This window comes from Lipophrys pholis (assembly GCF_963383615.2).
Source record: "Lipophrys pholis genome assembly, chromosome: 19".
NCBI lineage: Eukaryota > Metazoa > Chordata > Actinopteri > Blenniiformes > Blenniidae > Lipophrys > Lipophrys pholis.
In genome coordinates this window covers 10,536,716-10,559,442 of record NC_137647.1, presented here as the reverse complement: position 1 = coordinate 10,559,442, position 22,727 = coordinate 10,536,716, and the positions used below count along the sequence as shown (strand labels likewise).

The following is a 22,727-nucleotide window of genomic DNA, read 5'->3' as shown; positions in this document are numbered from 1 at the left end:
CAAACAACTGCAAAGCTGCACACTGTTCAGAAAAGGAATGAGGAGTTGGAGGAGAAAGGAGGTAGTTCTTATTAAAAGTCCACCTCTGTGTGTGCACACAGGTGTTTTAATACTCTGTGTAAATGTCATCTCGGCACGTCGGTCCTCTGGACAGCGACTCTTGTCGTTTTTAATTTTCCACCTCTCTCTGTACTATACCAACACTGACCTTGACTTTCCTCCGAGGCTGGCGTCTTCATATCGCTGCCCGGTTACCGTGGAAACTAGTGCGAGATGTGACGACAGATGTGACACAAAAACAGGACTGATTCTGCTTTTCCAGCGGTGCTTTTAATCGCTTATAGGTCGCAGATACATAATTATAGCTGATCCAAATGATGGGCGTGTCATGTGTTTGTCTGCATGTGCATTTTGTGGCTTTGTTGCCCAGCATACACAATTGCCCACGCCAGCTAACCTTTGACAGCAATATTAAGTGAGTTTCTTCTTTCTTCTAGGCCTGCCAGTTAAATATCCACTATCTGAAGGTAGTTGTTCTGCCTGCTCCATCTCTATTCCTCTCGCAGCTTGCATCACACTGACTTTAATGAATTTGGATTGTTTGTGGATCTTTCTGTCGGGATTTCACAACTCAATCTAATTTACTAACAAAGGCTTTTGGCAGCAAATAGTTGGACTGGCTCACTTTGCTTGCTGTTATACACATTTCTGTAACTCCAACACACATATTTTTTATCGTCCCCCATGTAAACAGGGTAAAATAAAAGGGACTACATATGTATAATTTAAATTTCCAATCTTTCGGCGGAGTTTGCTCCTCTCAGCCGCGCGAAGGTTTTGAACCTATTAAAAATAAATAAATAAAAAAAATTGAATGCAACCAACAATTTCAATCATGTTTTACTCTGATTACATATGCACTCCCTGACCAGACAGCGTTGTTGTTAGTAAATTTGTGTTGCACTCTGGCCTTTGGTAGCATCGTCATCCTCAGTCCACTCACTGCGCTGCCATTGGCTCAGAGAGCTTCACAGCTGCTGCTCATTGGCTGATGTTGTGACCACATCCCGCCCTCTACTAGTCTGGTATGGACTATAGAAGGCTGGGCATGAAGCATGGACAAGGCACTCACTCATAGTTACTGGATGAATGACGACACAGGTTTTTGTTTTGCCTGGTGCGTGTGTATACCAGATCTCTCCACACAGTGACAGTGTTGTATTTATTTTGAGAATCATGTGTGGGTATGCGAGTATCCGTTTGACTAAAACATGTTTGAGGTGAACAGTTGATGTCTTAATGATGTGAACACCCGTTGTTATTATTACAATGTGAATTGTATGTTGGTGCCATATCTGTGTTGTATATGGTTTAATTTAAATGTGGTTATAAAATGCTCCCACAACATCAGTATCAAGCAATATTAAAAGCATGTGGTGATTCAAAACTTTCCTGTCAGCAAAATATTTCTAATTTGCTAAAGTAACAACAGTTAATGACAATGATACAACAGCAACCAATTAGCTGAGCCGAACTTGCAACATGCAAAAAGCTGCAGACACCCCTTATAAAGCAGACTGCTAATGTCACTGTTAATTTCCCTGTTACATTTTCAAGCTGCTGACATGAGAACAGAGTCAGTTCAGGATTAATGTGAGGCTCCTTCAGTGCGCACTTTAGTGAAATAGTAACAGAGCTGCTCTTTTACTGGAGACAGTTTTGGGAAAATGTAAAAGCTGGAGGTAACAGTGAGCTGAGGGGACAGAGCAGAGAGACAGCAGCTCGTTCTACACTGGTCACTAAAGCAGCAAAGTTCAGCAGTTGTAATTGTTATTATTTTAATAGCAGTCAGTTACTATTGGAATGCTACTATGGCGCAAAGCCAAATGTATTGTTACAGTAAGAGCTTACACATCTTTCACAGCATCATCCCTGTAATGTAAATTCTCCCAAATGAAACATTTAAGCTGCATTTGCTTCATATCTGTTGGCCAAAGCTTAAATTGTCTTTATGTGCTTCTAAACTGTGGTGATGTGGGGATGCATTGTGACCAGTAAGAACTAAGATTAATTTTCCTTCTCTGTTGGTCATAAATACTTCTATGTAAATCAGTCTGTCAATCAGAATTTATGTTACATCTTTCATGCATGTTGAGACAGACAATTGACAAAATGATAAGGAAAAACTATTACTGACAAAATAGATAGTACAAGACGAAAAAATATGTTGAATTAAGGCAGAGAAAATGTACACTCGGACTAATTATGAGGATGAACTCAAATAATATAGTTCAATCAATAAATAAAATGTCAAAATAACCAAGGTAATGGAAAACTGGTGTCAAAGACTGAATTTGAAACACAATTATAAAATACATAACAATACAAGGTAGTAAAAGAAGAATAAATCAGTTGTCTATTTCTTTTAAAAACGTTCTGCCATGTTTAAGCTTTAAAAGCCAAATCAAACCACATGAACTCCGCTGTATGGAATACAGCCAATGTTATCAAGAAATGCCTTGAGCAATAAAAAATAAAGACTGATCTTGGATAAAGAGACAGGCGACGGAGTAAATCCACTCCTGGGACCGAGATAAAGAGGTGCCCGTTCACTTTCTCCTTATTTTATTTCATTTAACACATGAAGACATGAATGTGATCAACATGTCCACTATATGTGAGGTTGTAAAGGCAAAATACAGTCACGGCCAATAGAAACACGACTCTTTTGCTGCAGTTTTTCGTGATTTTGGACCGTCGGTTACTTGACGTGTAGAGTGTTGTCCTTTGGGTGAAAACCAGATCCCCTCATGCTCAGACTAGTTAATGTTTGTATCAGTGGGCAGTTAACTGGCCTCATCAGGCGTTCATGTAGAGCCACTTAACCAGGGTTACATGAATATGTGATTATTATTATGTGGAGTACGCTGTCACATTGAGGTGCAAGTGGAGAACGGGTTGCCCTGGCAACAGGTCCGGCTGCCCCACCAGCCGCCTGTTTTTCCCTGACAGAGACAGACGACCGCTGGAGCCATGACAGGTGCCCGTGAGGTCCTAATTGCCCTTTTTGTTCAAACATGTTTGGAAGGCCAGTCATTATAACAACGGGGAACCTTGCAACGCCAGCAACCCCCACCGACGGTTTCCCAAAATGCACCGGGAGTGAGATTCCTCCGAATATCTCTGAGGATGTGTGACTGCAACAAAGAAGCTGTCACATCTGTGGAAAAACAAACCACTCTTCATTCCTGTGGCTATTGCTTATGCATTTTGAATTTAAAATCTAACAAATGAGCAGAGATCCTTTAATTTATTCTAACAAATCACATCCAGTCACTTTTTACCATGTAGTTTTTTTTATTCAGAGTGGTTATACTCAATATACACTGTCTAAAATATCTTTGAGATTAGACCTAAAACAATATATTCAGATTATTTTTTTTAAAGACCGAAATAAAAACAATTATTTTGTTAAAGTAACAAAATCTAAGGGTAGGTTTACACTAGGTAGGTTCACGGCCAGGGTTGTGCCTGAACTCGTTCATATTTTGGGCGAACGTGAATTGAACGTATCGTATTTCTGCCTGATGAACTTTACTGTGAGCGCGCTCATTCTGGTGTTTGTGAACGGCGCTCTCACAGTTCAACGTTGTTTAAGAGGGTACCAGATTTCTGAGCCTTCCAGTCGAAAACCCGGCTAAAGCACACCGTTAACGGGTCTTATCATGTCGGGGGAAAACAAGCCAATCTGGCAACAGCAGCCAACACAGAGTCGCACAGCTGCATGCGTCATCAAAATGCGAAGCATCACGGCAAAAACAAACGGAAGACAGCAGCACTACCTCAGACTCTGCCCCCACGATTAATACTGCATCTTCGTATGATGACCGTACTTTCCGGATGATAACCCGCTTTTTTTTTTTTTTTTTTTTTTTAAACATGCTTTGAACTCTGCGGTGGACTACTCGGCTTTTTAAGGGTTAACGAACTTCATGCTGCTGATACGTGGGTGATGCGTTCAGGTGCATCACGTAACTCCGAATAAAAAGAACTATGAACTAGTTCATTTTTGGAACTGTGAATTTAGAACTATGAACTGAACTAGTTCATTTTAAAATTTGTGAACTGGCTAATGCTGGTTTGTTATCTTTCATAGCAGAATGGTTTGTGAAACGTAGTGCGCCGTGGGATTTTGGGGAATTCTGAGGAAGGCTTGGCACGTTTATCACGTTCTGTCAAGGCTTTCCACGGATGAAACGTGGACGTCGGGCCATTTTGAAAGCAAGTTTATGCCCCATAGGGCCACCAAAAGTGAAGACAATTATTGTATCCTAAAACTTTTGCTGGGTGCACACATACCTCTTGATTTCTTTTTCGGTGGCATAGCTTGTAGAAGGTGTTCTGTCGTTAATTGCTCAGACTCGAATGGAACTCCCCTCCGGCCCGGCTTCCTCCCAGACCGTGCGCGCCATGGCAGACCGGAGTAGACGTCGGGATAAGCAGCGATTGAACGTGATGAAACAGCTCCCATACACCGTAACTACGCCGTGAGAACCGTGGCGACGCGACGTGATAAAACGCGAAGCAACTGTGAAACAAAAGTGAGAGAACGCGCACAAAACGTCACTTCCTGTAAGCTTCCCGTCCCACTACGGACCGCCTCCAAGTTCTATTACGGCCAATTACGTGCTGCTACGTTTGGTGACGTTCATCCGGTTTTGCTCCGGGCTACTCAGTCGCTCATCCGCGCCGTATACGCCGTGGCAATTATTTTGACAGTTTAAAAATCCGGCACGGCAATCACGACCTGTTACGTTTGCCCTTCCCGTTCCCCTGCGTTGTCCCACGTCCATCCCGTTTTGTTCACGGTGGCCTGAAACGGGGCTGCCGTGAACCTAGTGTAAACATACCTTTAACCAACACAAACAGTTATTTGCATCCATTTATTGGAAATCAACTGAGCCCATCAGAGAGCCCTGTCCATCACTTTAAATGTACTGACCGACAAATTATGTTTTTAGGTTCAAAAATGCTGACTGAAAAAAAACCTAAGAAACTTGTATATCACACTTTTCTACAATATATGCTTTTACTATTGGTGTTACCTATATTTAGATATATGTGTGAATGTTTTATAAATACATGGGTGCATATTTCTACTCTCACTGGTTTTGTTGTCATATTACTTATTATTATGTCATTTGTTGTACTTTTCCAACCTATTTATCTATCATTTTCACTTTTGTTTGTGTGCATGCATATGAAGTGTCCCAATATATATTCTTCCAATTAAATCTTTGCTTTTATGGTGTTTCTCACATTTTATTATTTATCAAGTAGCTCAACATGTGATTAGATATTCTGCTTACAGAAGTTGTACTCATTTACACAAGTTTTGTTCCTTAAAAATTAAGGATGCCAGTAAATTTAACTAATGCTGTATCATTTTGTAATTCCCATGACAGCTACTTTCAACCACTAGATATGTTTATTACATTGTGAAAGTTACGGTTAATAACTGGCATGAACACTTCCTGCCTCTCCATGCAAAGAAGCAGCAAGAAGAGACACTGACTGCTGAATGACTAAGTGCTCCATGTCTTCTATTCAAGTTCTATAGGGGGCATCATGCCGCCTGTCGCTTATCTTACATAGAGTTAAGTCAAACTGTACACAAGAAGAGCAGAAATGTACCATAATTTCCCCCATTTTACTCGTGTTTGCTGTGAATGAAAATGTCATGTAACACAGCCACAACAGTAGACGGCATTACATCAGAAATTAATAGAATTGTTCGCTTATACTTCTTGTGTCTGTGTTGTACGCCGCAGAAAGCCAAACTCGGCCATGGTAAGAAAGTGATCACACCTTCAGACCACCGGCGGTTCAGCCTGCCCTCGGGTAACATGGACCGGGTTCGACTCAGCGACTTCAACTTCCTGGCCCTGCTGGGGAAAGGCAGCTTCGGCAAGGTGAGAGACAACGTCGCACAAATAAGACTCAGCAAGACAAATGAAACGTGAAGAAGCCTCCTGCTCTCTCTCAGGTCATCATAGGCAGAGTGTAAAGGTCGGATACAAATATGAAAACCTCAGCACAATCACTGGATACACAGACTGTTTAATATTGCACAAAGCTTCGTACAATATTGTTCATGCTTCTAAACTTCATTGTAGTTGGTTCATTGGGATTGTAGTAGTTCATTATAGCCGTCTTGCAACTCATTCCTCGATTAAGCAGACGTCATAAACATTCACAGGTATTTATTTCACACGTGTGTCTAATAAATCGCAATAGATGAGCGTACCATTTTGGAAGTCATGGCTCAAGTGATTGAAGGATTTTAAGATTTCTGAAAAACAGCATAGCCTACTGAGATCAGCTGATTTGTTGGCAATTTGGTATGAAATATTTTTGCAAACGGTGATAGTGGAAATTGACACTTTTACATAAACCTTTGCACACGTGTTCCAATTTTTTGATGAGTGACTCTTGACTTTCAACTAATCCCATGTCAAAAAAAGATTCTGCCCCCTATAAAATCTGGATAAATGTAGCATTAATTTAGCCAAAGCAAATAAAGAAACAAAAAAAAATCCAGATTTCTCCAAGCGTTCTCGTTTCATTGTTTCCTTTTCCCTCGTGTCTGTTCGTTGTAGGTTATGCTGGCCGAGATGAAGTCAACAGAGGAGCTGTACGCTATAAAGATCCTTAAGAAAGATGTGGTGATCCAGGATGATGACGTTGAATGTACAATGGTGGAGAAGAGAGTCTTGGCCCAGAGGGACAAACCGCCTTTCCTCACACAGCTGCACTCCTGCTTCCAGACTGTGGTGGGTGAAAGCTCCCTCCTCTGCTGACGTCACACATACCTCCGGCACTGCGGCCGAAAGCACTCAGTGGCTGAGAGAATCAGTCATTCCTCTTATTTTAAATGACTCCCCATATCACTCTTTCATCAGGTGTATTTTCGATTCCTGTAATTTCACCACCAACGTTTGTGTCCCTCTGCGTCTGTCGGTCATTACATTCGTATTTTCTTTTCCCGCTCACATTCATTTACGCGCTTTTGCTGGAGCCCCTGTAGAGAAAATTGAAAATTAAGTTAAGACCCCCCTTGAATACGAAGTCTACTGTGTGACGTTCGCTGTGCGCCTTGATGTCACGACTCAAGTAGTCTTTAATAAAAACTTTTTTTTTAAACTACCTTTAATGATCAAACCTTCCTGACATATAATATACTTATATAACCTGACCCGGCTGCTCTATTCAAAAGGTAGATAATGTCTTATAATGTATGTCTTTTATGCTATATGACTGCGGACTTTTAGATAACGTTGTTTGAATGCGATGTTCATATTATATTTACAAGCTTTCATTCAGTCTAATGTGCTCTATTTGTGTCTGCACATAATGTGCATCCATTTAATGCGGCTACTGGAACAATAACCTCTTTTTTTTTTTTCTTCTTCTTCTTCTAGGATCGGCTGTACTTTGTGATGGAGTACATTAATGGAGGAGACCTTATGTATCATATTCAGCGTATGGGCAAGTTCAAGGAGCCACAGGCAGTGTAAGGACTCGTTGTGATTCATCCACAAGGATTTGTTGAAAAGATAAGGAAAACCCCCTGTTAATCCGAGTGATCCCACAACTGAATTTTACGTTTGTCAGGAAGTTGCATTTGTGGGATGAGCAGCAGAACTGAGTATGAAATATGCCAAACAGCTTTTCTTTATTGTTTACTTCTTTTGGGCTTTTGAGAATTAAGTGTCTGAATGAACAAATATTTGTTTTCTTTTTTTCCGAAGGAAATGGTTTCCCACAAAAATATTTCTTTCATTATATTTGTTAAAGAAATTACTTTCTGTTAAGTTTCATTCATTGACACCGCGTCTCATATTTGAATGTACATTTTCCGTCTTAATTTTGCAGGTTTTATGCAGCAGAGATCGCCGTCGGTTTGTTCTTCTTGCACCGAAAGGGAATCATCTACAGGTGGGTAAGAAACGAAGCCACTCTGCCATGATATTGCACGACTGCACGTTTGAAGGGATCACTGTTAATTAGAATGTATCACAAGCCTTTTATGCAAATCCAGATTCAAACACACAGTTAATTAAAAACATTGCAGTAAATTTAGAAGGATCGATGGGGAGATACCGGGACAATACGATGAATTTCAAAAGAGAAAAAAACTGATTAAAATTGGATTTGTGGTTTTAACCTTTGAGGTCTGATGATTTTTACTCTAATTCAACTTAACTGGCCTCCTCTCTGACATTTTATTTCACACAAACAAACTATTCAACATGAAAGAAGAAAAAAAAACAGATCACAGGGATATCAGGGGATATAACTGTGGAGCAGAAGCCTAAATAATGGGCTTGGTTTTGAAGGGTTCAAATCGAGGACCGATATAGTTATGAAATCCATTCAAATATCCCCCAAGAGCATAAATACAACTGAAAGAAGTGCTCGACACAGACTAAAGTCACCTTGCTCCTATTCAGCACTCAAGCCGAAGGCTCTCGTCCATTCTTCATGTCCATGCAGCCTTTTGTTTGGCCTCCTGACTCCTGTCTGTGACAGACATGACTGCCAGAAGTGGTGACTGAGGAGAATAAAATGACAAATTGAGACCTGAAACACGAGCAGAGATGCGAGCTGAATCGCAAAGAGGCAAAAAAAAAAAAAAGATAGAAAAAGAAAAGCTGATGGAAAAATGACTTCAGGCTAAAAGTGACTGTTACTCGGAGCGAGATGCATGCTGCAGACAGGCAGACTGTTTGGACATGGAGCAGCAATGTAAAAAGCAACACAGCCTTTTTTTTTTTTTTTTTTTGTGCTTTTCCACCGAAAGATTGACGCGGTCTCAAGTGCACGTACCCAAACCCTCACAAAGTTTTCTCTTCTCAGAGATCTGAAGCTGGACAACGTCATGCTGGACTTCGAAGGACACATCAAGATCGCTGACTTTGGCATGTGTAAAGAGAACATGTATGAAGGGATGAACACGCGCACGTTCTGCGGCACCCCAGACTACATCGCACCCGAGGTGAGAGGGCTGGAACGTGGGATTATAGCTTCAGCCTTCAAGAAGATTTATATATTTATTTATTTATTTGGGCTCTAGCTTTTGTCAGTGACTAAAAATAAAGACATTTAATGTTTATTCGGTGACTTCGAAACAAGTATTCATCCATTCATCCGTTCCTGAACGTCTATAGAAAGAAGTCGAGTGAAAAATAGGCAGAGGCAGAACATGCAAACGTCCCGCCTGAAGGCTCCTGCCGGTTTCGAGTCGGGAGACCTCAACAGTAGCGGTCAACATGAAGATCAAAACATTCAACCACAACCACAAATTGCAGCGAACATCTCTTTAACCAAGAGAGTACAAATGATGTTGAGAATGTCTCCAAAAACGATTTACAGACAAAAGCATAACAGATGTTTCAGGAGCACCAGTTGCAGAGACTTGCTATAGTTTTGACTTTTTCGAAGCCTGTAACTATAACAAATGAACACAATGTCGTCCTTTAGGCCTGATTCACAAAGATCCTCCACAAAACCCGTTAAAATTGCACGCTCACACAAACAGACCGCGCTTTAAGTTTGTGTGTGTTTTGCAGGGAATTTACTCTGATTAACACGAACAGGAGAATTCAAATGAGGGCTTTTAGTGCATTAATTCCTGTTTACACGAGAAGGATCAGCTGGAAGCTGTTGCTTCTGTGTTCGCTGCTTGTGTTTGCCATGAAGTGTTTGATTTTGGCTGTTGGTGTAGGAAATTATTATTATAAATGATTTTTGTTTTCAATGAATGAATGTATGGCGCGAGTTATATCTTGTTTTTTGTAAATGAAATGTCATCGTGAACCTTTTGAGTCTTTTTTTAGATGCATGAACAGTTGAATCATTGAAGAATGCAGGCGCACACGTTGAAGCCATACGTTTCATTTAATGAGGATAAAATGGGCTCCTGTGAGAGTCTCCATTGAACTCTGTGACAGCTCACTGCTGTCACGCTGCCTACATTCATACAATCGTTTTGTTTTTCTCTCCATTTCCTGGCACACGCGAATGTTCCAGCGACACATAGTCGTTGCCGGTCATTATGATAATCGAACTGTTGCGACGGCTCATTACGTCCCGACACCTTACATTGTGGCTCCCATTTGTCTGCACTGACTCACAGAGGGAGCGTGGTGTCTCCCTTTGTGGGAGGTGAGGGAAGCCCTGACTCCTGCTTTCACGCAGGAAATATTGTGCAGACTTGACTTTTTCTAAACTTCTGATACTGTCCATCACTCGGGGCAACAAAACACAAGACAAGGTTGTATTTTTCTCAGTGTAGAAATGACTTATTATAGGCTTTTTGTGTAATTCATTGGGGGTGTGGGGGGTTAGTTGTGATTTACACCCCTGACCTAAATAGGCTCAACCGGTGTTTTGACTTTAAAAACACATTTTTGTTTTCATCCAGAGATATCACCTGTGGCTAGATTTGAAAGCGGAAAGCTGTTCAGCCGACAATTGACTTTCCGAACTGTACAAATTGAAGCATTTCTGTGTCTGTTAATGGCGAAGTGCAGCTGTGATTTCACTCTTAGCTGTGTGTGTGTGTGTGTGTGTGTGTGTGTGTGTGTGTGTGTGTGTGTGTGTGTGTGTGTGTGTGTGTGTGTGTGTGTGTGTGTGTGTGTGTGTGTGTGTGTGTGTGTGTGTGTGTGTGTGTGTGTGTGTGTGTGTGTGTGTGTGTGTGTGTGTGTGTGTGTGTGTGGACTCACTGCGGGGGAGGGAAGTGTAGGATGGCAAATTGGATGGTAGGAGAAAGCGCCTTTGTTATGGCAGCCTAAAATAGCTGACTGTATTTAATGGTGGCTGATTTGGCTGGAGCTGAGATGAGAGAACTGCTGCAGTTTTGCTTTTCTCTGCTAAATTCACTCTTTGGTTGCATGTCACCCTGTAGAAATCCATCTGCAGTGAAACAGTGGTGACAGGATGAAGACAAGTAGAGAACCATCAGAGCAGGAAGACATACAGTCCTCTTTTCATTTCTGACATTGTTAATCCCTCTTTTTTTGCATGTAGCAAGGAGGCAGTGTGTGTGTTTGGTATTTTTTGAGGTTCGATTTTAACTTTTTGCCGTTTTGTCTCTTGACAGATTATAGCATATCAGCCCTATGGCAAATCAGTGGACTGGTGGGCTTATGGGGTCCTCCTCTATGAGATGCTGGCAGGACAGGTAACATGTCTGTTGTGACAGTTGTAGTTTGTTCATCGTCATGTTTTTTTTTTTCTTGAAATTGTTTGATCAGACAACTGTAATTGTAAGGCAAAAGCAATGAAATTGGACTATTTTGTGAATTCACACAATACTGTTCATGTTTTGAACAGTTTGGTCTGGTATTTCCAACATTTCTCATGTCTCATCATTTCTCAATTTTTCAATCCATCCAATCGATAGGTTATGTTTGCGAGATAAATGATGAATAATGTCATTATATCTTCAAACTATCAAGTTTATGATCGTTATGAAAAGTACATGTCATACCGAATGTTTAATGAAAAAAGTAAGTTAAGTTATTACAGTTTTCATTCAATGTTAAACTTTGACTTGACTTATCCAATGCAGTAAAAAGGCATGACGTCATTTCTCAATGTAATGGTGACTCTAAGTGTTATTGGTATGTTGTTTTGAGACGGCTCAATATTTTGTTCATTTGTATTGAAATAAAACAAAATGGTGGCTTCACCTAATGAAATATAATATGAAAATAATTAATCTCAGTAACGAGATAGTCAGTGTAACTTTATTTCCGTGGACAACTCAGGATCTCTACTGAAATAGATACATCTACATATCCCTCACTCCTGACGCCGTGTTATCTCACCTTCACCTGTTGCTGACGTGGCCTCAGCGCCTTTCACCTAACAGCCTGTAAATAGTCATCATCATGTCTTCTCTGAACTCTCTGACCCTCAGCCGCCGTTCGACGGGGAAGACGAGGACGAGCTCTTCCAGTCCATCATGGAGCACAACGTTTCCTACCCCAAGTCCATGTCTAAAGAAGCTGTGTCCATCTGCAAGGGAGTAAGTCGCATTTCAATATCTGAATGGTTTAAGATCGACCCTGGCGGAAATGTAGCCGCGCTAATGATTTTGCCGTCTTTGAGTCAGTAACTGACCTTTTCAAAGCTGTTTTAGTGATTCTCGCCGGCAGCTCCAGAAAATTGCTCCACCAATTTTACCCTCCTTAAATGCACCGCCGTCCGTAACCTCTGAGAGCAGGTGGTGATTTTAAAAACAGAGGCAACCTGCTCCCGCCGCACGAGGCTCGGGAGCAGAGAGGTTAAGTTCTTTGTTCCCAGATGCTATTACAGTGAGCGCGGCCTGTGTGAAAAGCTTTGACATGCGAGAGCAAAGGTGTCATCGACTGAGAAACTTTGTCATCACAGTCTCCGCTGTGGCTGTCGTTACACAATTAATGCTGTAAAAGTCGTGATGAGGCCAACAGGATTCTAGCAGGTTTTTTTTTGCTGTGAGGGGGCTGTTTGACTCTGTCCTGGGCAGTTTGTACTGTTTTGAAATGTAATCTAAATCTCAGTGAGAAAACGTTGTTTTCAGCAGTTGTGTTAAACAAAGTCAATCTTACCCCCTTTAACCGAGAGCTTGGTAAACAGGCAGTTCACACTTTTCCCCTCTTGTGTGACAGATTCTTTGCCTTCTTCATGCATATAACACCGAAAGCGTCTCCATTTCATCCCAGCAGGAAATCAAGTGTCTTTGTGCCGCGGTACAACGCAAACGCTCCAGCTGAGCCACACGTTTCCTTCCAGAATCACGTCTTACTTCGCCGTCATCTGTTTTGCGCACACCTGAGCGCCTCTCTGTGACATGGCCACAGAGAAAGAGCATCACGGCTGTCGAGACTGTGATTATTCACTTCAGCGAGGAAATGAGTTTTCACAGTCAATTTACAAAAGCACCGAAGATTGCATGAGGATTTGGACTCGGGCTGATCAAGTCTTTTAATAACATGCCGCGCCTTCATTTATTAGAATATGACATCCTGTAGCTGCGTGCCATCACAGAAAATATCATTCATCATCTGCAAGGCGGCAACAGAAGAGATTAATCCTGACCCTGCTTATTGTTTGCTTCATGTTTCATTTCCAAATAAAAATTCCCGATGTGGAAATTAAAGGTGGCGTCTCAATCCAACATGAAGCCAGGAACAGGCTATGCAATTGCTCGTGACTATTTTTAAAGGTGGTTGAGTGTCAATCTGACTCTGCGAAGCCTCGCTGACAAGATAATGTAATAACACTGGCAACAGGCAAAGGTAGAAAAAAAAAATAAATGATGCTTGACACAGATCCTTCCCCTTCAGCCTCACTATTTTTACATTTTCTCTCCCTGAAGCAGCAAACCCCTTCATCGTCTGTCTTCCCTCTCTGTGTTTGTCACCAGCTGATGACCAAGCACCCGTCAAAGCGTCTTGGCTGTGGCCCAGAGGGCGAGAGGGACATCAGAGAGCAGGCCTTCTTCAGACGCATCGACTGGGAGCGTCTGGCAAACAGAGAGATCCAGCCTCCGTTTAAACCTAAAGTGGTGTGTGTGTGTGTGTGTTTGTTTGTGTTTGTCTTCCAAAATCCAACCGAAGTATCCTAACTCATACAGCACTTTTGTAGTAATTTAATTTATGAAATCGATGTTTCTGAATTGTGTGGATGAAGGGCATTTTGTGATTGATAATCTGATTGGTTGAAATCGCATATATCATCTTCACAAGGTTAGTCAAGGCAACAAAAAGATTGAAATGAACAAAAAACATAAAAAAAAAAAAACCTCATGAACAACAATGAACAAATATAAAATTGTGAAAATGGAGAAAGAAATACGAGGTGTGTGTCAGTTGGTAATGAGTTTAATGTTTCAGCTGCGTAAAAAACAGAAATTGTTGCAATAAATTTTAAATTGAAGCAACATTCAGTAATGCAGCATTCGAGATCTTAAAGGATTATATTCAGTCATTTAGAAATGCACAAAGGTGCTAATACATGAAGTGAATGATAGACATTTAAATCAAAATAAAATAAATTCCGTGCAAGGATCCTAAATTGTCTTTTTTGGAGAAGTTGAGATTCTCGTTTGGATTTTGAGCAAGCTGTTGTTGTTTTTGGTACTCCTGGCAATAAGGAGTCCTGAGAAAGCAGAAGCGTCGCACCAGTTTATGATCCGTTGAATAAAATGTTTCTGAGGTTTAAATACACCGTTTTTGAATGGTTGGACTCTTCCCCTCTGACCTTATTACCAATCACGATAATAAATATTTACATTTCTGTCTCATCCAGTTAATAATGTTGATTTTTGTTTTGTTTGATTGGCTTGTGGCAGTTTGAAGCAGTAGTCATAAGCCTATACTCAACTGGTGGACATATTTATAAAACCTCCTCGATGGATAATGTCATGTTGCTATGGGGTTGTTATGGCACCTCCATTCAAACGCCTCACTTGTTAAACACTGCTCATTTGTAAAGCCAGCCATGTGTCTCCTGTAGGAACAAATATTACAAAAGCCCAAATATATATTTCACAAACCTATCCATGAGGTGACAAATCAAGTTTATGAGCATTTTTGGGGGTTTTATTATAGGTTTGACTCAAGCACTTTTTTTTCTTGAGTCAACAGCACAAATGCATTCAAAGGTATAGAAAGGGATTATTGGTGACGACAGAAATTAATGGGACACACAAAGTATGAGACGCCAAGCATCCAGCAGTGTGTTGTATGCCTCAAACACTCTCACACCCTCCAGCAGGCAGAGTGTGATGGGCTGTCAGTTTTGTTTGCGTCACAACCGAAGAGTTGAAATGTTTCCTCAGAGAGTCTCTGAATGTGCACGCACAAACGGCCACCCCTGTGTATGCCTTTGTTCTCGTCCCATCTATCGGTTTTTAATGCGTCCAGCAGTGCTCAAGGCTGGATTTGCACCGCAGCCACCTGCCTCGCTTACCACTGACCCCTGCACTTCCTCCCCTCTTCGACACTTTCTTTTCTGTTTGTGGACCCCTGTGTCCTTCGTCCAATTGCTGCCCGCGTAGCCAGAAGCAACACAAGCGCCGCCACTGAACGTTGAAAATAGCTCCCTAAGTGCAGAGTTCCCTTTTACTTACACACAATAAATGCAGGGATACACAGAGGATGTATCCGTCTCCGTCCACACAGAGGGGGCTGGAAAACATGGCTAAATGTGGATCTATCCATTCATCGTGTGTCTTTGTGTGGGGCACCACAGTTGCGAGCTCACACACTGCGTCATTAATTGGTCTCAAGGAACTGGCACACAATGGATCCATCTGAGGCTTTATTACTTGGCTTCTGTAATATTACAGAGAAGCTGAAAAATTCCTGACATGCTGATAGGTCTCCTGGGAGAAAGCATGGCCGAGAGCAGGTGCTGAAATCCTCTGTAAGCCACAGATTTATTTTATTTTGTTATTCTGAGTAAATGGCGTTTTCTCCCAAGTGTCGTGACTATGGCGATACTGTGTACAGTGCACGGCTCTATCTATATACATATTCATCTGTACGAGACACATGACAGCCCAGAGCGAAGCCGCACGCTGACGCTAATGACCTCCACTGCGAGTGCTTCGGGTTAGCTCCCTAATCTAATTACAACTTCTGCCGAGCTCCACATCAGGCGGCGACATTTTCCTGCACCACCTTCCCTCTGGCACCCTTCACAAGCTTTCTAATAAAAGACCCGTGGCGGAGAAAACGTCCATCGGGTGTTGACAATCCTGTAACTGTTAAAGCTTTTTGTTGCATTTTTTTTTTTTTTTGGATGATGATGATCGTTGCTCTTTTCATGTCTTTGCAGTGTGGAAAAGGAGCAGAGAACTTTGACAAGTTTTTCACACGCACTCAGCCCGTGCTGACACCGCCGGACCAGCTGGTCATCGCCAACATCGACCAGAGCGAGTTCGCCGGCTTCTCCTACATCAACCCTCAGTTCCTCCACCCGTCCCTGCACAGCGTGGTATGAGGCGCGAAACCCAGAGACATGAAACAACGCATGGCTGTCACCGAATACAAGATCCTTCCAATCTCCACCAAACGCCCCGGCCGTCAGCAGACTTTTACCGTCCTCTACAGTGTTCTGTCGGCCAGTTCATCGACAACTGTGTATAGAAATGACGGACGAGAGAGGAAGTGTTGAAAAGATGTTAAATACGATCACGAGGAGTGTGAAAGAGTGTGTGACGCTGACATTTTCTTTTATTTTTTTGTGTATGTGTGTGTGTCATGTTCCCAAACATTTCTTTTTTTCTGGATCTATATTTGTGTTCCACCAAACTTTTGTCTTGTGAACGATTGTGTCTCGGCATCAGTTTCTATCTCTTTAGCTATTTAAATGTGTTTCACCCCGCGTTCAACTTCCCGACACAAGTTGCAGTGCACGACAATGACAGTTGGGTTTGCGTTATCGACTGCTGAACTGCTCCATATGAGATTTCTATACTAAAATAAAAGCGGTAGTACACTGTAACATGAGTGCCAAAGTAGAAGTGGAACAAGACATTTCTATTACAGTCCTCATAATGTTGGGGTTCCCCCCTCCCCCCCCCCTTTTTTTGGCTTAACCTAAACCTCAACATGCAGCGTTTCTATATGTTGTTTTGTAGAACTCCAGCGCTCACTTAGAGAGACAGAAAGTAGTTGTGGTTACAGTGACAAACAATCTGGGCAGGATATCGGGTCAGAGAGCAGTGGAGGATTTTTCTAAACTATAAAGATGCTATTTCCATATGCACCAAGCAGATCTCTGTTGCATGCTTATTTTCTGACTCTGTATGAGCAGTAGACTCTAGGATGCAGTACATGTCTGGTATCATTGTAAAGTTTAGTATTATGATATAAACTATGTTAATATATAATTGTTGTACGTTTATTCTTAAGAAGTTTCTAATTTGGAACAAGAAGAAAAGAAAAAAAAAAGACGGTTTTATGTTCTATTTTAACTTTTATGTCAGAGAGATGTCTTTGCCCTCTATTGTAAGTCAACCACATTTGGTTTGTTTTTGTTTGTTTTTTTTGTAAATATGTTTCAAAGAGATGTTTCCAACAGAGAAGTTACTTGCAGATTTTATACTTCGAACTGAATGTGCTTTTACTACCATAGACGGTTTGAACATTTCTTTGTTTAGATTTGCCCTATGAAGAAATATATAACGTTTGGCTGAATCTTTGGTAGCTTTGGTATCAGCAAACCTTGTTATATGTATTTCCACTACTTACCCGTTTTTTTTCTACTACACATTGTCCAATAGAAAATATGCAGCGCTGTCTGTGTGGAACGGACAAATGCCCTCCTGCCTTGGTCTTCTCACGGCCGACTCCCTCTGTAACAAACTGAATTCAAGACCCAAGTTAATGGTTGGAGGATTTCAGGGCCCCCGGGCGCCGGAAGTTGACCTTTCGTTACGTATCGTGTGCATGCGTGAGGCGAGGCCTGATCTAAGCATGAGAAAGACCCCCCTTGCATGATACACAGCTCCCTGCTATTGAGCATGGACTTTCCCACCTTGTTGCACAGAATAAGACAATTGCTCTTTCCAACCAGCATCGTGCGCTTTCTGCTCGTCTCTTCCCTCTCGCTGTCATGCAGCCTGACCTGTTTGGCTGAAATGCTGAAGTGTAAACATACCAACATGTGTAAATTGCTTCTGATGGCTTTTTCTTTTCTTTTCTTTTTGTTCACTGGTGCCAAAAAGACTCTTTTTGTTTCCAGTCAAGTGTCTCGAGCAGATTGCGTATTACCTTTCTGTTTGTTAGTTTTTTAATTTATTTATTTAAAATGGCTGATAAGTGCAAAATACAACAGTGAGGTATCAAAATCAACTGCCAAATTTAGAAGAAGAAAACAAGAAGGTATTTACTAGATTTCCTTACTGAGTCTTACTGAGATGATGCAGCGCTTACATACATCTGGACCAAAATGGGATCTTTAAGGATAAACCAAATGTTTACATGTCTCACATTGAGAATCCATATCAGAGGAGAGATTTCAAGAGGAAAAAAAATATTTTTTTGAACCGAAGAGAGATAATCAAACATTAGACCAGTAAAAGGTACTGAACCACTTCAGGCTGCACATAGAGCCACAGGGATGTTTGTATGTGTTTATTTCACTGCCCCTGCTTTTGTTTACCTGATTCTTCTTGTTCTTTGTGTTATGACAGATACTGTGTATAAATAAAGTATGACAAATATATATTAAAGATGGTGATATTTTATTGTGTCAATCCTTTGGGTTTTTGACTAAGTTGCCATTAGAACTTTCCTTTTGTCAAAATACATTGAATTGTTTTAGTTCTAATAACTCTTCTAATGAAAAAGAAAAAAGAAAAAAAAGGGAACCATTTGTAGTTTGTTACTTATCCATGATTACTGATTCTCCAGCCTGACTCCCACCACCACCACCTGCAGCTCAAAGATCTCAATGGTTTGTATGGAATATGCGGATAAACAAGTACATCAGTCTAATGTATTTTAATTAGGAATGATTTTATGTCTGCTTTTTCCCATATTTTCCATGTGAAGCTCATCATTTCCCTAAATAAGTAAACAATACAATTATTTTGTTTCATTTTCTGTGTTATATTATTGAACATCATACTTTGTTTGGATTTTATTGAGCTTTTTGTGTTGTGTCAGTGATGAACTGAGACCTGTTCAGGGTGGACACTGCCTTCGCCCTGCAATAAAGCAGCATAGAAGGTGAATGGATAATAGTTATCGTTTCTACTTAAATTGAACATATTTTCACAGGTTGGACTTGGAGGCCTTTTTGCGTGAAGTTTTCATGTTCAACAGTACAAAAGTTTGCATGTTATTTTGTGACTGTCTTTGAAGATGGATTCATGCCAGAATCGATGCAATCTTTCTCAGAATTTTAAACGTGTCATCTGACCAGTTGCTGATACAGTAAAAAATACAAATATACTGTATTTACATGTGTTCAGTTTGTGTGTATACGTCTTTCATCATTCAGTCCACCAGTTGAATGGAGCTGTCCTTGGTGCTGAAACTGATGGTCACAATACATTGACTCGCATGCTTTACCTGCTGACTTACCCTAACCTTCATCCGAACTGTCACTTTTTCTAACTAACGTTAAAGATAGCCTGACTGAGTAAAATATCCATCCATCCATCTCCTATACTGCTTTATCCAATTCAGGGTCATGGGGGACTGGAGCCAATCCCGACTAAATAAAAGTAAAGGAAAGATACTGCACACACTGGGCAGATTAGCAGTCCATCACAGTGTAAACAACACAGATAGTTACCACATTCACACCGACAGAGTTAAAAATGAACCTCAAACACAAGTTTTTCAACTGTGACAAGAAACCAGAGTACCTGGAGAAAACCCTCTCATGAGAACGTGAGCTTCACACAGACATGACTTGAACCCATGACGTTTTCAGTGTGAGGTGAAGGTGCAAACCACTACACACAGTACACAGTACTTTATTGATTTCCCTAATGGGGTGCTCAAATTTTGACCCACGTTGACATGAGTATGGTTTAGGTTACACACACACACACACACACACACACACACACACACACACACACACACACACACACACACACACACACACACACACACACACACACACACACACACACACACACACACACACAAGGACTGACTTACATCATTCACATTTAACAAAATCAGGCTTTACTTTAATCATTGCAAAGTGCTGTGCGCAGTCTCTTCTTGTGAGTAAAAAGGAGTCTCTCTCTCTCTCTCTCTCTCTCTTTCTCTTCCCCCCCCCCTCTCCGCCAGAGAGCATCAGTCTCTCTCAGTTTGCCGGTTACACTGTTGCACAGACGCGCAGCCCCAGACTCTCTGCAGCTTCACTTTGCAGCTTTGGAATTCTAAAGCAAAAAGAGATTTTCTACATGTCAGAAGGTTTAAATCCACGGCTGAGGACAAAGTGTTTCTCTACTGCTGCAGGACGAAGTGGACAAACAGGTATGAACATGATTCATTGTTTGCATGTTTCTCCACGTATTTTCACTCCAACACTGCTTCATGCATCACATTTCTTTTCGGGAACACATTGATAGTTGTTGGCTAAAATGTTCTATTCTATTCTATTCTATTCTTTTCTATTCTATTCTATTCTATTCTATTCTATTCTATTCTATTCTATTCTATTCTATTTGCGGGAGTATTTCTATAATCTTTTGAATCTAATGACTTGTTGACGATGGCAAGTTGGACAAGAATATCTAAACAGAATCAAAAAGATTTGGAATAAGATCATTGTAATCCCTCTGAAGTAGGTTAGAATCGATATCTTCAAGTCAGAGTAATGCTTGGCTTTTCTCCTGTAAATGAGAAATGCTGTGCTCAGGAGGTTTGATTAATTATAATTACCTGATAAGTAATTCTATTGCCTTCCAAATGAAGACATTTACATGACTTTACAATATAATCCCCAGGATTATAAGAATCGTTCAACTAAGTGCTTAACTTCCATTTGCCTTACCTTTATTATTCAAAACCTCAGCCTATAGTAAAGCCAAGTTTGCATAAGTTTATTAAAGGTATGACAATACTATTTGTTCTTAATACGATACTGCAGTTGATATTTGAGCTGGTTGTCACTTTAAGAAATTTCCCTCTGGGATTAATAAAGTATTTCTATTCTATTCTATTCTATTCTATTCTATTCTATTCTATTCTATTCTATTCCATACAATCTCCAAACTTGATGGCTTTTAGGATCCAGAGACAATAAAAGCATAAATCTCATGTTTGTTTGATGTTTGCCCTTTTTACCAGTCTTTGTATTTAGTCTGGAAGTGTCATAACTGTTAAACTCACACTGAAGCTTATTTGACAACTCAATTATCCCTCAATTTACACGATGTTATATATTTCAATCCTGATTTTAACTTAATAAATTAGAAAGAGGAAAACTCATGCCACCAACACCCCCCACCTCACCCCTTTGAATCTCCCTGGGGCCCCAGAGGAGGTCCGCCTGCCCCACACTTGATAATCCACTGCTTTGGAGGGTTAAAAGGCCAAGGCTGTAATCACTGTGTCTTGATTCTATTGATTCCTGAATGTCTGGATTTGTATTCTTTAGCTTCCTTGAGAAGATGTTAAGAGGTGACCTTGTTGGTGAGCGATGTAGCTTGTTTTTTAACTGCTTGTTGATAAAAATCCACTCTGCAGAGGCTGACAGAGAAATCCATCATGCTGGCTGCCTGTATAATAAAATAAGCCCGTTTTATGTTTGTTGAACAACTTATCTTATCATACAAATTTCATTAACCACACGCTCCAATTCATCCTCTTTTTAATAGTCTCTTCTTTAGCGGATTTCTCCCTAAGTCATTGCCCACATAGATCATTCATATGTCTGAATGGGATTATATTTGTGACCTCGTGTCTTCAGATTATGTTTTAATATGTGATGATTTGAGTCAAATCCCCGCTCCGACTGGTGTCTGCTTTTATCCGTGACTGCGAAATGTCAAAACCCTCTTCTGTTTTTCTAATAATGTCAGCATCTGTATTCACAGTGGTAGGCTGCAACACATTTCTGTCCTTTAGTTGGGAGGATTAAATAGGTTTATTATTGATTCACACTTCATTTTGCTATTCATGGCAGGTTGGATAGAGTTTTACAGGATGTGGATTGAATTACAATTCGCTGTGACTCCCAACTCTTTTAGCCAGAGATCAAAGTTTCAAATTGCTGCAACCAGTTAACGTAGGAAGTTGCCTCTTGTAAGACATGTAAATCATGTTGTGAGATCAAATGAATGAAGGAAGGTTTGGATTATATTTACTTGCAAGACAGCGAACACAGATATTTTCCTTTCTTTTGTGTCACTGAATGATCACGCCGATAAGGGAAGGTTCTCTATGTTACACATCAATCAGCTGGTAATGGCAATTTGACAATCTGAACAGTGATCATTCCTCTCATCATAATGTATATACTAATGTATATACATAATGTATACAAGTATAATGTTCAGATACAACGTTCTACATTTTGGCTTAGTTCAATACCAGAATGTATTTCACGTGATTCCTCAAGATGTGTTTTAGATGCCGTGTTTCTTCTTTAAAGTTTGTTGTTGTTTTTTTTAGAAATGATAACAAAACTTAGACAAATAAACTAGAAATATCAGAAATAACATTTATTCTTTAATTTAGTTTTCTGGTATTCATCAACTTTTCCCTCTAACAAATTTAGATTTCATTGACACCATAACCCTTTAAGACATTTTGCTGGTCTGTAGACCGGCTCACTTTGATATGCAGATTATAAAAAGGCAAAAGTAGAGGCAAATAGTATAAATCAGAAGTGAGCGACTGGGAGGGTATTGCTCATCAAGTCCTGCCTAGGTTTTATGCTGAATGCCTTTCATGCCACAAATTGGAGTCAAACCCCGGAACCCTCCATTTAAGGCCAAGACTGCACCCATATTGAGAAAATGAAAATCAGAAGAAATGCATTTCTGCCTGTATTTTTCTTTATCTTTTACATCCCACTGTCTTTCAATATTTCTGTTGATCTATCCTCGCTCTGTTTCTCTGTTCTCCTTCAGGTCGCTCCTGGAAATTCTTGTAATTTCAGACGCCAGCTGCTGGAAGCTCGCCCCGCTGGTCACC

At 40.6% G+C, this 22,727-nt stretch overlaps 1 protein-coding gene across 2 annotated transcripts in view; it reads left to right on the top strand.

Moving 5' to 3' along the window:
• The window catches only part of prkcab (protein kinase C, alpha, b), a 99,996-nt gene extending 83,011 nt beyond the window's left edge, over positions 1–16,985 (top strand). The window contains exons 9-18 of one of the 2 annotated variants that reach the window (XM_080488158.1): positions 498–527; positions 5,832–5,972; positions 6,660–6,833; positions 7,482–7,573; positions 7,936–7,998; positions 8,920–9,058; positions 11,165–11,245; positions 11,987–12,094; positions 13,475–13,615; positions 15,892–16,985. In XM_080488158.1, coding sequence (XP_080344284.1) covers positions 498–527; positions 5,832–5,972; positions 6,660–6,833; positions 7,482–7,573; positions 7,936–7,998; positions 8,920–9,058; positions 11,165–11,245; positions 11,987–12,094; positions 13,475–13,615; positions 15,892–16,056 — 1,134 coding nt within the window. In that variant the 3' untranslated portion in view covers positions 16,057–16,985. The remainder of the gene's footprint in view (positions 1–497; positions 528–5,831; positions 5,973–6,659; positions 6,834–7,481; positions 7,574–7,935; positions 7,999–8,919; positions 9,059–11,164; positions 11,246–11,986; positions 12,095–13,474; positions 13,616–15,891) is intronic. The other variant, XM_080488159.1, reaches the window with a different exon arrangement.
• The last annotated feature ends 5,742 nt before the right edge of the window (positions 16,986–22,727 follow it).